The sequence below is a fragment of the Trachurus trachurus genome (assembly GCF_905171665.1).
Source record: "Trachurus trachurus genome assembly, chromosome: 15".
Taxonomy (NCBI): domain Eukaryota; kingdom Metazoa; phylum Chordata; class Actinopteri; order Carangiformes; family Carangidae; genus Trachurus; species Trachurus trachurus.
In genome coordinates this window covers 10,083,765-10,101,525 of record NC_139906.1, presented here as the reverse complement: position 1 = coordinate 10,101,525, position 17,761 = coordinate 10,083,765, and the positions used below count along the sequence as shown (strand labels likewise).

General features: G+C 41.4%; 1 protein-coding gene across 7 annotated transcripts in view; it reads right to left on the bottom strand.

Moving 5' to 3' along the window:
- Nucleotides 1-17,761, bottom strand: part of camk2g2 (calcium/calmodulin-dependent protein kinase (CaM kinase) II gamma 2) — a 66,640-nt gene that overhangs the window by 29,588 nt on the left and 19,291 nt on the right. For all 7 annotated transcript variants that reach the window (XM_083988729.1, XM_083988724.1, XM_083988730.1 and 4 more), the window contains exons 3-5: nt 6,713-6,772; nt 4,068-4,122; nt 2,729-2,794 (exon numbers count right to left, since the gene is read on the bottom strand). In XM_083988729.1, coding sequence (XP_083844855.1) covers nt 2,729-2,794; nt 4,068-4,122; nt 6,713-6,772 — 181 coding nt within the window. The remainder of the gene's footprint in view (nt 1-2,728; nt 2,795-4,067; nt 4,123-6,712; nt 6,773-17,761) is intronic.

Sequence of the window (17,761 nt, the reverse complement as noted above, 5' to 3'; positions counted from 1 at the left end):
ATTAGTGTGAAAATTGATTGGCTAATCGACTAACATATTTCAGCTCTGATGTTTTTAAAGTGAGATACTACAGATATTTTGGGTGAAATGACTGAATTCTTAGGAGGAAACAAAAAAACAAACAAAAGACTCATGAGACTCTCAAAATCAACTTCTGCCAAACTGTGCCCAGCGAGGTGAACAACAGTGAGAGGAATTACGAACGAGAAGATGGAAATATGAGTAAAAGGGTCAGAGAATGAAAAACGAGATGGAAATAAGACAAAATAAGAGACAGACTAAGTGCTGTGCTGTTAGCATTTTACTGTATCTGGTCACCACAACAGGTCAATACCAGTCAGCTCATCATAAATAGGCCATAAAATGATAAATATTTTAAACTTCAGCTACGACATTATTTGACCAAAAGAATAAGGAAATCCCCTCCCCCAAAACACTTTTGTGTCAATTAGTGTGTCTCTTTTCACATCAACAACACAGCTCCTTTAAGGTGAGACCATCTGAAGCTGTGCGCTGCCTCTTCACCGCCCGGTGTGGCCACTTGAAACAACAAACGATGAATGGCTTTCTGTTTTGGGTTTGTTTGCGATCAGGTTCATTTCCTCTCCAATCAAAACACTCTGATCAATCAAGTGATTGAGTCCCGTGGTGGGAGTTGTAAATGTGCCTGTAGTCGTCTACGAGCAACAATCATTTGTGAAACCTCACTCTGATTTCCATTTGCGATCTGCGTAGTGCTGGATGGGAGGATAAGTGGTGCACATGGGAATAAAGTTTGGTGCATTTTTATGTGACTGGATGTGTGGAAGGAAGTGGAGTGGGCTGGGTGTGTGTGTGTGTCTGTGTCTCTGTGTGTGTGTTGTTGAGGCAGTGTGGGGCATCTTACGTAAGCTTGTCCTGCGCTTGCATATCAGCATTTCTGCTGGTCTGATTCACAGTAAAAACGACTACTATTTCTTTTAAATTAAATTGAGCTTGACATAAGTGAAGGTGAAGCTGGGGTCAGCAGCAGGGTGGTGTGAACAGACAGATTTTGGGGGAGTGGAGTCCTCTCTCTCTCTCTCTCTAACTCTCTCTCTCCCCCCTCTCTCTCTGTAAGACAGAATCAAAAGAAAAGCCCCTGGCGTTGTGTCCAAATTAGGCTAAATCTGGACTCCACATTTTGTTCTGCGTATCTCCTCTACACATACTCATTTCAGCATTTCACTAACCCCATTTTATCTGCCGCCCCCACTTCTGCAGCTAATACAGTGCCCACCACACAACCCTGCTCCTGCCATATTCTTTTCCTCACACCCAGTCTCAATACTCTTCACCTGATATCTGACCTAAGTTTCCTTCTTCTGTCTGTCCTCCATTTATTTATGGCTGAAAATTGAGTCTGGTATTAGATACATAGTACCTACAGATCAATATCAGAGGGTAATTAATCCCAAATATAAGTGTCCATCCACTAGACAGCGTAAATTTAGGAGCCTGGACTTGTTTTGTGATCTAGCCTTTCTATCTAAATTACTGTATGTGGCTAGAAATGTAATCAATTATTGTGACAATTTGTAAATATCTATTGCTACACAAATAACAAAACAGCACTGATGTAGATGAGTCAGCTGCACTGTTTCTAAAGCCATTTGCACCATCTCTTTTTTTTAATGCTGCTGGTGCTGTTTGTTTAATGTTTGTTTTTAATTTCTCACGCAGCCTCATTGTCCTGGAGAAACACAGTTTCATCTCTTTGTGTACTTGTACACTGCTCACATGACAATAAAGCTCTCTTGTATCTTATATGTGGCTTCATCTGGCTGCACCTTCTGTATATTTGATGGGTCCAACAACATGATTTCATTCTGCCGCGTCCAATTACGAGAAGATATTAAAATGACATCCAGACAAACAACCTGCGGATGTGGTCGTGGTCTGTCAGACATGGGGTCTCGCTGGGCTTTCGGCAGTGAAAACATGAAAGTTTTGTGTGCCCACGCTTCAGCTTTCATGTGTGCATGATGGCCCCAGTTAGAGTTAAAAAGAAAGAAAGAAAGAAAGAAAGACAGTGTTTGAAGCTGAATCCTCACATGCACATGAGGTTTGACCCGAGACTGAGACTGTCTACATGGCCACGCCCCCGCCTGACCCGACCCGGCTTGTATCTAGTTCCCGTGTGAGATGAAGCATTGTTTTATATTTGATCTGTTGGGTTATGAACTCGAATCACGTCATGACGTCTCACCTGGTACAAAATCAAAGAGATGACAGATTATATAAGTCATGTTCTGACCGAGGGGAGATACAAAGAAAAGGACGCGAGCAGAGGAGGATTTTGTGTGTTGTAGTGCGCTGCAGTGCAAAAACCAACTGCAATTTCTGACCACGGGCTTGAAATAAGGTTTGAAGACTTAGGATGGTGCCGTCATTATTTATTAATGACATTAAATCTAAAAACCCAGCGTCACATACAGTAGTCAAAGAGAAAGTGTATACTGTGTGTGCACCGAAAACAACCTCAGAGAACTGCAGAAACCATTTCCTCTGCTGTCAAAGCACAAAGTACATTAACACAGATTTAAACGGCAAAACATGTTGTGCTTATAACCGAACTTTTCTGCTTCGGCAGAGTGATTTTTTTTTTTTTTTTTTTACCATAGAGGCCATTGAATCTGTAGTCTGTGGGAAAACTGACTAAGATGGACGACACAACACGCTCACAAGTCAGCAGGATGACATACTGTACCTGGCATCTGCCTCGCTGTAATACTCTCTAGCAACGATGTCCTCAAACAGCTCCCCGCCAGTGACGCTGCAACACACACACAGACACACACAAACAAAAACGAGTTGTTATTACTGTTTTCTGGAGACAAATGAACGGAAGGAATAAAAAAAATGCTGCAGAGAATATCATATATCATACACCTGACAGCGACTCTGGTGTCTCGGATGGTAAAACTGCAGGATTTTGATTAAGGTTTTTTGTTGATGTAAGAAGTCTAATAGATCCAACACAACACACTGTGTGTTCATGTGTCTGTGTCTCCTGTGTTCAGTGTCTCTCACAGTCGCAGCTCTGAATCCTCCGGTCCATGATTTTGTCCATTGTCTCATGCCTTTAATCATGTTTGATCATTAAACGGCTGCTGATAACTGTTGTCAGTGTAACTCTGATCATTTCTAATGTACACTGTGAAACATAAACTGTAAACTGATGAAGCTGAACAAGCAGACAGCAGTGTCAGAAATGTTGCTTTGGGTCCTCTGTTATAGAGCTTTTCTTAAAAAACTATAAAACTAAACATACAGATACATACACATTTACATACACAACAATTTTGTGTACAGAAAACACACAAGTATACAAGTACACAATGAAATAAGAAATCGATACGTTAGCTTCATGCAAGTGTCTACGGAAAAATACATTCAGATTGCTAACGGTTGGCATCGGCTATCATCAACACATTAAGAATGAACCCAACTTTAACTTACATTAAAGACTGTCTTTACCAACAATAATAAAGTGGTATAACATAAAACACATTCTTACAGGCAGAGGATAACTGTGTATTGTGAGTGCGACTGGGTATTGATGACAGCAACTATGACAAACTAGGGCAACACTGCAAGGACCTCACACCACTTAGATTTTAACAGACACAACACAAGGAGTAAGGAGTAAACATAGTGAAAGGTGAGTGATATTTACATTACACACACAGACACACACGTGTGAAAATAGTACTAATCCTTCCCTTTAGGGCGGCTCAGTGGAAAAGCTGATAATACACTGTAGAGCTGTGAGTAGTATCCGTCATGGGAAATAAAAAGGGAAAACAATTTCTTCTTCCTTCTTGCTTACAGTAGGTGAAGCAATTTATCTTGGAGAAGTCCAGCCTGAACCTACGACCTCTGTGTGTGTGTGTGTGTGTGTGTGTGTGTGTGTGTGTGTGTGTGTGTGTGTGTGTGTGTGTGTGTGTGTGTGTGTGTGTGTGTGTGTGTGTGTGTGTGTGTGTGTGTGTGTGTGTGTGTGTGTGTGTGTGTGTGTGCGTGAGAGTGTGTGTGTGAGTGTTACTTACAGGTCAAAGACCAGGTAGTGGAAACCTTCCTCTGAGATGCTGTCATGGAGTCGTACTATTGAGGCAGAAGGAAACACAGACACAGCATCCACAGTTAGAGATTAATAAATAAAGTCAATTATCTCTCACCGGACAGGAGTTTCCCTTGTGTGTGTGCAGTGGTGTTCATCTAACACACACACACGGGGTCAGGTGATACATCCACCAGAGAGATGAGATTTCCAGCAGAAGCAGCATTTCTCCCCGCCTGGCTGTCTGACATCATCTCCACTCCACAGCACTCGACAGCGAGCCACTGAAGCCGAGTGAGTGCCACCTGGACGGTTGGCAACGAAGCTGACTGAGCAGTTTCCATGCTCTGATCATCTATAACTGATGTGATGTTGTTAATTTCTCTGTGTTACCGAAGCACGAAAATCAAGCAGGAGGCATCAGAGGGGGGTGAGAGGTGGATGCCAACAAAAGAAAAAACTTTAACCAGCAGCTGAAACCTCCTCTTCACTGGTGGATTAAAAAGCTGCTTGTGTCAAGGGAGGGGAAGATGTTGAATTTAGACCTGAAAATGTCTCATATTACTCTGTCTCCTTCAGATGACTTACATTTAGAGAAAAAAGAAAACTTGACAAGCTCTCGCCCTGAAGATGGGATAATAAAAAAAGAGCAGCCATGGGAGAAGGAGGAGGAGGAGGAGGAGGAGGAGGACAAAGAAGAGGATGATGACAAAGCAGGAATCAGGTGGTATGAAGAAGAAAGAGATACCAATAGACTGCCTATTATGCTGTTATCATATTCTCTCTGTGTGTGTCTCTACTGTGATAAGACACTTGGCAGCTCAGCCACAAGGAGCCACAACATTTCCTTCCTCACCATGGGGGCCACCGCCCATTGTCTGGATTTCAGACATAAGAAATACAAAGAATCTCGAGGGTGGGGGTGTGTTTTTAAAAGTCTGACATTTTGAAAAAAACTGGCCTTTAGTAAATCGAATTAACAGGTAGAGAGATCTCTGTTTACGCCGAGCTGACAAGTATCTCTGAATTACTGTGACCTTCATTTAGACAAGAGTATGGTTTTATAAACGCCTGCTATTCAATTACTTTTTATGTGATTTCATTCGTGTAAAATTATTCTAGCGTATCTTCAAACTCATTGTGATTCAGCGTTGTGCATTTCACTGCCACAAATTCTAATTTATGTTCTCATGCTGTTTCCTGGGTCAATATAAGGAGATAGACGAGACAAAACAATGTTGACCCACCCATAGAGATCCACTGTTGCTACTAAGGAGACATGAATTAACCGGTGACTCCAATGCCAATGGTTTTTGTTTCTGATAGGGGCCATTTTGCAGAATATGACGGACATCAAGCTTGCAGACAAACCTCTGACACGCTGATGCTGATACAGTGTTTTCACACTTCAAAATAAAAGTCAAATAAAAAACAGACTTGTCAGGGGAAAAAAGCCACATCAGTCTGCCCTGCACCGACAAACCTGACGGGAGGGATACTGTGCAAATTGAGGTAAATATCTAGTGACCATTAACAATCCAGCTACACACACACACACACAGACATGCACATGGAGCACAGAAAGTAAACACAGCGTTGATCTTATTAATGCGACCAGCTGACCGTGCATGTCCTGACGGCTGGCGCTCAGACTCACTTCACCTCGTTGGCCGTCGGCCAGTCGCACCATGCAAATGTCCTACTCCATGACACATCGGCTAACTGGCTGATTTGCCTATGAACCGAGGTCATTTGCCTAAGTGACAGCATTAAACTGCAAAGTGAGATAAAACTAAAAAAAAAAAACAGAAAAAAGACACAACTGTTCACGTTTAAGTTAATCATACTAAATCTACAAATACAGGTAATCCTAAATGGTTAAACATTTGCAGTTTGTCGCTGGATCATCTGATAGAATGCATACCACATGGATTTAGTCATAACCAACAAGTCCGTAGGTTCGAGTCCGACTTTTCCGTCTATCTGTCACTGTACTGTCACAATAAAGGCAAATGCTCAAAAATATGATACCTTCACTTGCACGAATCAATGTAGTTAAAACTAATCTTGACCAATCAGAGACCACAGCGTTAACATAACATATGTTATGTACATAGTTTTATAACATATATAATGTTTATAGTGTATATTTTTCTTGTTTTTCTCATCTGTGTTATATTGCTCATCTATGCCCTTATAATATATGTATGTCTGCGCAACTGGATACTTAATATCCTTTTGGATCAATATAGTATGTCGAAGTCTAAGTCAAAGTATTAAATGCAACAAACTTGGTGTTTGCAGAACTTTCGTTTTTTCAAAAAATATCAGGAATCATGTTCTTTGAGGTTTTCAGGCACAGTATTGAGCATAATTATTGAGCAAAACACATGACTAAATAAAACTACCACAATTACTGTCATTAGTTTTACAGCAGTGTGATCTGTGGCTCTCCAAACAATAATGGAGTAAAGCCAGTTCACCTCAGCCTCACTTATATCAAACAAGAGAAATCTGCTGCAATAACAGTATATTTTTACCTCAAAAACAAAATTATTTTCCCCCAATGTTCTCAACTAAATACCCCTGTTCCACTGATCCATTAGTCTGTTCGCTCTCTCTCAGGTGACTCACCTATGTTTGGATGTTTCAGCAGACGACAGATTCTGGCCTCTCGCTCCAGTTTCTGATGATCTGAGGAGAAAAAAGAAAGAGCAGAAAAGAGAGGAGAGGAGGTCAGCGCCAGGACGAGAACAAATTATGACCAAAACATCAGGAAAACACGTCACACACACAGGTATAAACCCATTCTGTTGAGTCCGTCGACACACAGTAAGACCCATTGAGGCACAAGTTTACCACAATAACAACAACAGAGTTACATCACTGTAGCTCATGCTGTTCAGTATCACTTTTACAACATAGTATGAAAACAGCTCTTTCTACATAACCTTTTAACGCATGTTCAATATTTAAGTGCTAATAAATAATACATAATTTGTCTATTTTTTTCAAAAGTAAAGACTTTTGCAATGTTTAAAACTTGATATCTTGTTTTCAGAGGATTTCAGAGACACCAGCACCAGTCACTGTGTGAACTGATTAAAAAATGTCTTTTAACTGTGCGTCTGCAGACACATAAACACACAAACACACTTAATTCACTTTCTCTCCCATCTCCTCCTCCTCCTCCTCCTCCTCCTCCTCCTCCTCCACTCAGAGCAACAAAACTTGCCGTTTGGAGCCGCGAATCAAACGGACTTGAACTGAAAGAGACGGCGAAGAGTTTCAAACGGTGACAGGACGTCATGAACGTGAGACACACAGTGAACCAGACGAGCCAGGAGGCCAGCGGCTGTCAACTATGATGAGCTTGCACAAACAGACGGACGGACAGCTATAGACTACACACACACACACATAAAAACCTCTAGCACAAGCTTTTTTGCACTTAGTGAAATTAGTCTTGTGGGTCCGGCCTTAATATAATCAGTGTCCAGTTAATGATTCTAATGGCGATGGGAAGGACATCCATGTGTGTGTGTGTGTGTGTGTGTGTGTGCAGCTTTATATTCAGAAAGACAGATTGTAGGCCTGTTACAGTACGTCGATACAGTGCATGGCATGGCCTGTCCCCAGGTGTCAGAGGTCAAGTTCGGACTGGACCGTCCCGTGCCTCCCACCAGCTGCTGGCCTCAGAGGACAGATGGGCCGCTTACGTGGGCGTGTGTGTGTTGTGGATGTTGTTGTTGTTCTTTTTGGTGTGTGTGTGACAGAGAGAAAGAGAGAAAGAGAGGGAGAGGCACTTGACATCCCTAATCCATCCATCCCCATCGTCCAAGGCTTTAGGCAGCACCGTGGTGTCAAGATGATGGCAAACATTAGTAGCCTTTCTTTTTCCTCTGCTGATTAAAACGCCACAGGTACAAATGAATCAGGGGTGATAAATTAAATCATTAAAATAACTCAAATGCCATCCAAAGTGAAAGGGAGCAAAGGAAATGTCATGATGTGTCTGAGTCATTAGTTCTGGAGTAATTATTTAATCTTCTCATGTCCCCAGATGAACCCTAAAAAAAAAAAACTGTGGCTGATCGAATCGAAACAGGCCGCTGATGATTTGTGTTTTATTTCAGTCACTTTCTGGAAATGAGAGAAGAGAAGAAAAAGGAGAAGGGCACAGAAGAGAAGAAGAAGAAAAGAGAGTCTAGAGTCAGGAGGAAGTTCAGCTCCAGTGAGTCAGCAAACTCAAGTAATGGCTGTCGATTGTGCAGCTTCGTCTGTGAACACAGTGGCGGGCAAAATAAACGGGAACTCCCACACTTAGATAGGAAACTAATTGACTTGTGTGTGATCAATGAACTTGGCTGATCAGATTGAGGTGACTGAGAGGTTAGAGAAAGGCTTCAGCTTGTTCACACCACCCTCCCCGGACTGGCTGGAAAAACACAGGCAGGAAAAGAGAATAGGAAATACTTCCTTCCTCCACAGTAAACACGGAGGGGCCTTTAAAAGGCAATGGAAACTCAATTCCATGACTACAATGTAAATATGTAATTTGCGGTCTTGTGTGCCTAAGAAGCATTTTAAACACACGACAGCTTAATAGCACCGGCTATAATGAGGGCAGCCATACTGAACTGTCACCAGTGACCTCTCTTAATTCAATAAACCTCAGTGTTCATCCAGGATGAAACATTTTGATGTAACTGCTGAGAGAAGTTTGATGACGAGAACAATGAGGGCAGGAGGACGTCAATCAGCACCGATGTTATTGGTGAATAATTCAAATGTTAATTAAAGGAACTTACATGCAAGAGGTTGTTAAGTTTTAAAAACTTTTTTTTTTTTTATCAAATTTGAAACTAGATAAAGCTCCTTGTCCAGATTTTTTTTTTTGGACAATAGATAAAACAAACTTCAATACATTTTCATCTTTAATTGTCAACAATAAAATAAATGCATTGAAAAAACAAACTAAAGATAACTCAAATAAGGTATAAAACTAATCTAAGCTATTCAGTTTATATTGATATTGATATATATCCCCATTTATGAGAACTGGTGCATGCTGGACTTTTTAAATTTGTACATGAGCTTGTTTCTCATGTGGACTTCTTGTTCTTCTTGATGCTTCCTGTATCCTTCGACCTCTCCCTGAGCTTTCTGTGAATGATTACAACTTCATTAACGTCACACATTGCTATAAAAGTACAATACTATCCATGCAGGCTCAGCAGGCTCAGTCAGATGTAAGTGGAGCAAAGAAAGACGAAAAAAAAAAAAAATACAGCCATTACGTGTCCACACACTCACTGTCGCTGAACCAAAGGTGGAACGTGTGGGTGTAAAAGTCACGTCTTGATTGGAGATTTAAAGGTTGATGCATCGATTTCCTATAAATCGCTGCCAAAACAAGCTCCTGCAGGAAAACACACAGAGGGATAAACCACCACCCCGAGTCTGACCCCTGGACCTTTGACCCACAGGGCTAAGCCAATCAGCTGCAGCTTGTATCCTGCATGTGTCTATATAGCCCTGTACAGACAAGTGTACATGCTGCCGGCCTTTTCCTGTTCACTTCAGTATCCGCGCTTTTGTTCAGATCCTACGGACACATAGGAGCTTTAATCTGACCAGAGTGTTCAGAGGATGAGGAATCAAAGCCTGGTGCAGACATTCCTCAACCTCCCTCTCACAGCCATAATGGGCTATTTTGGCTGCTTGTATTCTTAGAAGTTGGATCTGCCTGCAAAAATAGGACTATTTTGCAACGCTGGCCTGAGATGATGGCTTTATTATGCTTGTGATGGCAGACAGTGTTGGCAGCTGGCTGCTTAGAAACACTAGAAGCTGACTGAGGAGTTTCAATAGAAAGATGAGAGAATAAATACAGGCTTCAAAAAGGACAAACTGTGTAGAGAAAGAATGGAAACAAGAGAAACTGACTACAGCTTAACAGAAGCCGCTCAGTGTCAAATACAGAGGGGGGAACTGCAGGCTCTGTATAAAACCAACAGCACCAGGAGAGAGAGATTGGAAGTGAGGAACAGAACCAATTGAAAGGAGCTGAATTAGACATGACAGAGCCCAATATACTAGACTGAATGTAATTAGAGTGAAACTGTTCTCAAAATTGTTGTGGCAATATCCATTCAATCCCATATGATAATGTAGCTCCGCAGCTGGATACTCATCAATACGATCAGCAAAGTGAACATCGAATATCACCTTTGATTAACACTGTGACAGAAATCCCCAGTTCAGTCCAGTTCCCAATGCTATTTTGCTATAATTTAGTAATATCAGGTGTATTGTAATAACATATTGTGATAGAGCGGGATTTATTGTTCCGCTGTCTTGTACGAAAAACTTTGTCAACGTCTGTTTTATCTAATTAGATAAAGTTCTCTGGTCTGTTTGTCTCTCTTAAATCATTTTCTATTCCTGCAATGAGATTGTCCAAGCAGACAGACTGGACACAGTCAGACAAAGTACTCTAGTATTCAAGTGCCAAAAACTTCCATTTGTATTTGCAATTTATATAAAGTAAAAGATCAATACTTGGCCTCAATACAAAACAGCCACATAAAATGCTGTGATACCCTGTGCTGTATCAATATATCCCTGCCACCCCGCTCCTCAACACATATTGTTCAACTACAGGAAATACAGTGAATCTTAATAAGCGATAACCTTAGTCTACAGTACATCTAACTTCCCAGACAGGGAGTGTATGAAGGCAAATTTAAAATGTCATTCATCCAGTTTGGAGACAGCAGACGGGATTGGAAAGCTTCGACGTATGAGGCTGCAGGGTGTGTAAGTGTAAATCCCACAAACAAAATAATAATGTTTCGGACCCAGACTGAAAAAGTGACCGATCATCAAACTAAAACAGTTCTGACCATCTAAAGTGGAATACAACAGTCTAAATGAACCACATAGAGAAAGAGCTGGTGTGTGTGTGTGTCTGTGTGTGATGTTTAATGGCACCATCAATAGTGGAAGGAGTCAAACACATGGGCTGCCAATACCGTCCCCACCCACCAACACACACACACACACACACACACACACACGCCCCTTTTATAGCTTTCCGGAGCGATGCTGTGATATCGTAGCGTCTGCTCCGGGGAGAACAACACACAGCACTTAGCCCAATTGGATTGAGTGATGACCGATGGCGTGGCACATCATCATATTCATTTATCCATCCAGCCCTCCCCTTATTACTATCTCATCTATGGATGGATGGACGGACGGACGGACGGACAGATGGATGGATGGACGGACGGACGGACGGACAGATGGACGGACGGATGGATGGATGGATGGACGGACAGATTGATGGATGGCTTCTTTCAGCCCACATCCAGTATTTGTAAAACGATCTATAACCCCCGTGTTCGTCAATTAACTTCAGCCTGCAGGGAAACAGGCCGAGACGACTTTACAGCTAATGCAGGAGCCACACACACACACACACACACACACACACACACACACAGAGCCAAATGTTACTCTTTACACTTTGGTGTCACACTCTTCTTCTTCTTCTTCAATCAGTCAATCATATCAATTACATCCGGTTTGCCTGTCCACCTGCTGGCTTATACCAACATCCCTTGCTCTTTCTTTTAGTTTTTTAGTATGTTTTTATTTGAACTTGTATCATAAGTATTTTACTCTATTGCACCCCGCACTTTCTTTCTTTCTTTCTCTTCTCTTGGATTTGTTTGCCTTTGTTACTGTTTTATTGTATGTTATGTACTGTGTATGGATGTTTTACATGTACATGGCAGCTGTCACAACTCCCTTGCCCAAATTCCCCCTGGTGGGACAAATAAAGTTTATTTGATTTGATTTTTTAATTCTTCTGCCGACTGCACCGAAATCACATCAGGCGAACCAAACACCAAGTATTTCAAACTTGGCAATGATAATGATTTTTTATCAGTTTAGCAAAGTGTTCTGCACGTCAGAGGCTTGACAGACATTGTCAAGATTATAACTATCATCAGTGTGTCAGTCTGCAGATCAAAGTCTCGTCATCTTCTCCTCCGAGGCCGGCGAGCAGCCCGGGTCAACGACGACCACGGCTGCAACGAGCTGTTCTTCATCATCAGCAATCTGCTCCCTAAGAATAGCTGGATATCAGCTCGATGATGTCACTCACACACACACACACACACACACACACACACACACACACACACACACACACACACACACACACACACACACACACACACACACACACACACACACACACACACACACACACACACACACACAGGGCAAAACAGTTTTTATCATCAGACCGCTCGTGCTCAGCTGCTACCAACACAACACACTGCCCAGATTGTTGAAGTCGACACAGTGCAGGTGAATCTGAGGTGCGCAGCGGTCGTCATGACAATATCTGCAATAATATTTGCGTAGCTGGAGAAATAATTACTCAAGAATTCAAGATTAATCATGCGCTACAGTGCAAGTACAGTTTCTAATTTTATTTTCAACCGTCCGCTTGAGTGCATGCAATTGATTTTTTTATGGCGCACTATTTAAAATGACAAGCACTACAGTATATCTGTTTATTCATGCTCACAGTCTGAGAGAGGTTTATGGACGACCCAGTCCGACCCTTTCATCGCACGCCGACGTGTTCGCGCACGCACCCAACAGAAATAACTTTTAATGACTGTTGCGCTTTGAGGTTTATTCGCTATGAATCACCTCTTACATCTGTTCACAGGTATTACAAGTGATACACCGTGTGTGTGTGCATGTGTGTGTGTGTTTATGGGTGGAGATGAAGTGTCATCCACTAATGCTATTAGATAAAAGAGGCATCTGTGACCCTGTGTGGTGTAAAACAGATAAACAACATACTAAAATGTCAAACCTAATCTCTGTGTGTGTATGTGTGTGTGTTTGTCGGTGTGACTGGGAGGTGAAGGGCAGAGATTTGTTTCGCATGCACTTCTGGTCACAGTGGTGTTTTTGTTTTTTGACATGTTCTTACATTTCAAGCGGTGTATTGTATTAGAGTGCATCTCTGCGTGTGTGTGTCATGTCTTTTTTCATTCGAGCTAAGCCATTAAATAACATAGTGATTCCATTTGAAGCCTTTAGCGACACTGCAGTCATGTCAATGAAACGGCGCTGTGAGCATCGCTAAAAGCATGGCTCTCAGCCCTGCTCGCTCACTGCACACACACACACACACACACACACACAAAGACACAAAGGAACTACACAAACCACTTCTGGACACTCTTCTCTGGAACAAACACACTGGATGAAAGTAACAGGGTGTGTCTCTGACCAAACGATAGTGAACTCACAGATCCAGTCATGATACCAATAAGAGACGTTACTCTGCTAACATACAGAGTAATGACATCAGCAAATACATTCAATATATTAAGAAAATATAATGTATAATGTGTATATGATGATCTACTCTCCCCTTTTCTCAGTGAGAAATTGTCGTCCTGTGCACTTGTACCTCCAACTTTTCATCACTCTCTCCTCATAAAATAAATTCAATAGATCAAAACAAACAAAATGAAAACAGAATGAACGGCCTATTCATACCAACAATACTAGGTATGATATATTAGAGTTTTTATGGCTGAGAAACGTTCATACATACAGTTACAACAGAATATTTTCCACAGAAACATGATTATCTATTTTCAAAACATGTAATTGAATCATTTATCAAGTTAAACTACTTAAGATTCACTGATTTGTTTACAATAATCTCTGCGAGCTGAAGTATCTTTTCGCATCTGTCATCATTTTTGACATTTCGTGGAGAAATGACTCACTTTGCAGATTAATCAAGTAAACAAATCACATATCTGCACTCCTGAAGCTCTTCTCAGGATCGTTGTTTAGGACAATAAATAAAATTGACTGATAAAGGATTTGCACACAAGAAAAAAGGTAAAAACTGGATGATCACTGTGTGGAGAGATGACATGAGTTTGAGTGTGAGCATCTGGCTACAACAGTGAGGCCGAGCTTGTTAAACACCGGGAGATAATAGAGGAGGGAGATGAAGAGATAGCGAGACCTGTATCTGTGGGGAAGATCAGATAAAGGGGAGACCAGGAGATATGAGATAAATGAATGACAGACTGACAGAAACCGACAGGCAGACACAAAGAAAAACAGACAGAGACTTCGGGTCAGTGTGGCCCAGAACAGACAAGACTATAAATAGATCCAATCCTCCTCCTCCGGCTTACAGCCCTGAATCACACTGACCTGGCCTGCCCTGCACCACCAAGCACAGAGACAGAGACACAATGAGACAGAAAAAGTCAGAGACAAAGAGTAAGAGAAACAGAGAAAGAGAAAGGCTGACAGATGGAGGTGTACGGGAAAATTAGAGAGGAGGAGAGTTTCTGACGATGATTATTTTTTATGCGATCCTTCTCTCCCTTCCCTTCCAGCCAACACTTCCTCCATCAACAAGTGGCTCCAGACTGACGTCCCGTCGCTGAGAGAGGTCAGTGCGGTGTCACTGGGACAGAGCCGAGGCTCACGTCGCCTCCTCAGAGAGGACAGTGTGATGATGTGAACGTAATGAGGAGTGATGGGAAATCAATATAGTGTTGTTGATAATGTCTGGTGACAATGGAGATAATACCAAATATGGTATTAAAGCTCACACATACAGTACATGTGGCAACAATTTGATTATTTATTTTTCAGACTTTCGACACTGCTCTGCTGCTGTGAGTTGTTTGGTGTCTTACTGGGAGTTTGATCTATGTTCACTGGGCAGACTGGATCACAGTGGAGTAGATGGGAGACATGACCTCATGGTGGAGCTAAAGGAAAAGTCAGCAGGACTCATCCTCAAGAGGAAATCCACACCAATCGATCTCAGAGATACTGGTAGATATTTGAATCTGGATTAAGGTGGAGGACAAACTGATCTGTCTAAGGAAAGGAATCTAACTATATGAGCGAGCTAAAAACATGTCCAATTATAGGTTTAAATTCCTGAGATGCGTGTATAAACCTCCTACCCGCAAGGAAACATTACATTTATACCCACATTAATAAAGCATTTTAAATAAAGCAGCTTAAGGTCACACAGGGTTGTGCAATGTTATCAGTGAATATGTACAAGTTTTAGTCATGATTTAGTGTCTTTATTCTCGTCTTTGTATCATGGAGACAGTGATGTGATGTGCTGCATGTGAGTAACCCAAAACTAATTTCTCTTTGAGGATAATAAGTATAATCTGACTCTGATACAGATAAACAGCTGCACACCAGTGCACGGAAAACCACAATGTTGCGTAAAACATGTGTTCACCTACATTACAACAAGTGTTATGACTCTGAGTCATACTTGATAAATATTAGTGTGGAATGTTGTGTGGTATGTTGTGCTTGTGTTGTGTTGTTCCTCCCTGCCTGACGGTGGCGCTCTCCTTCGTCCTGTTTCTTTTCTGTCTTGATGTTTTAGGAGGTCGTGGTTGGTGCAGAGTTAATAGCGTCTAGTTCAAATGTGGCTGCTGCTGACACTGTTGTTGGTCCCTCTTTCCCCTCCTCTTTTCGTCAGCTACCAACTTGTTCATCCTTTATCTTCTCTATATACATCTTTTTTTTCATTTTGACTTTTTGTTTCAGGAAAGCCAGATGTTTAAAATCTAGGTACTCTTCACCCTGACACATTAGAAATACAGTATATATATCTCTGTTGACTGGAATTTTTTTGGGAGTGGGACACAAAAACAGCCCCCACAGCTAGATAATATTTTCAAGTTGGTGGACACAATATGCTCATGAATATCACAAGATTTCACAATATTTACCACATGATGCAATGCTAACACTGAATCTCATGATGTTATGAAAAGCTGCAGCATTTCTCAGCAGGTTACATATTCAGTGTCTAGATGAACCTGTTCCTCTTGTTTTTCCTGATTCCTCCAGAGTCACACTATAATGCAAACAATCAAACAGCTTCAACTGCTAATGATAATAATGAGGCCGACCTGCTTGGCTTTGAATGCACAGCTCATATTATTATTCCCATAATACTGTCATTCATGTTCAAACCCTGTAGCTGCTCCCACTGTTTCAAATTCACATCTGAACATAGGTTGTGTGTTTGCATGTTTAAATTCACTGTAGCTCAAGTCAAACTCATGATTATGAGAATAAGACCTGCTTAGTCACAGCCCCTTAACATTTCAGATGAGAAACAGCAGCATGGTGTGTGTGTGTCTACTGCCTTTATGTCTGTGTGTGTTTGTGTGTGTCGGGGGCTGAGAGATATCAGAGTAACTCAACCAAAACATGTAGTGACACATTGTGTATCCTTCTCCCCCCTCATTTTGTTTTTCACTCTGCTCTGCATTATGTTCTGCATGTTTAAAGAGACAGTCTGTGTTCAGTTGAGCCAATAAATGAAGCTTTAAAAAGGACATTCAGTTAGATGATGATGATGATGACCTCACAGTTTTGGAAACAAGGAAATTAGGTTTTATTTTGAAAATGTTCAACATGTAATCTTTTCTGTCTTCGGCTTCATTTTCTCTACTGTTGAACTACATGCACGAACTACTTAAACTCGGTGACCTTTGTGGTTCATGCACTGAATCAAAAGATTAGGGCGTGTGCAGCTCATTACGTCCAAGAGTAATATGAAAGTAGTTAAGCTCTATTAATGAAGTTATGCTTACTCAGATGAACCTTTGTGTATGATTGACATGTCAGCATGGCACATGTCAACAATCAAAATATCAACTTACAATGAATAATAGTCAAATTACTCGTGTGCAGACAGGTTTCAAACTGAACTGGATGGAGAGACGTGAGAGAAAGATTAGACACGACGAGGTGAGAGGGACAGGTGCATGCCGGGCTGGGCTGGGGTGTTAAAAACTAAAAGGTAAGTTAAGTAATTATTGTAGTTTGATCTGCTCAGTCGTCTCCCGTATCAACACAGTGAGCGGCCGGAGCTGCAGCAGAGACTCTGACAGACAGCTCAGGCAATTAAAGCACTTTAAAACCCTAAGTAGTCAAGTCTGACCGCGCAGACACAATAAACAGGTTTATATTGAGTGTTGCTAACGCTCTCCAAGATCATTATTATCTCTGATGTCCATCACTGATAGATGTCCATACACCCACTTAGCAGTCGTATAAAATGAAGACAGATCTTCAGAACCTTAATCATGTTTTTTATTCTGTATAATATTAATCCAGTGAGAGCCGACTGTGCATCCATTTGCAAACAGGAACTGATAATAGCAGTCTGATTCAGCATAATTTCGCTGGCGCCATAACAACAACAACAACAACGACAGAGGCAGTTCTCTGGATTTTGTCTCAAGTGTCAGACTTTAGAAAATCCTGTAATCTCTTAAAGGAGATGCTGGCTTGAGGATACTATATGCACAGTATCATGTGAATCATTAATATTCTGCACTGGTTTGTTTGTTTTTTTTCTTCTTTACTCTGCAGTCCTGTTGTTCCCGTCCCTTCACAGACAGGAGACAAAAGAACATGATGTTTCTGAAACATGCATGGATAGATGATGTACTTTTATTTGGTTCATTTTAAATTCAGAGTCTCTTTGTCAACATCTTCTCCCTTTGTGCTCTGTAACCTTCATGCTCCTCAATATGTTGCATCGAAATCAAT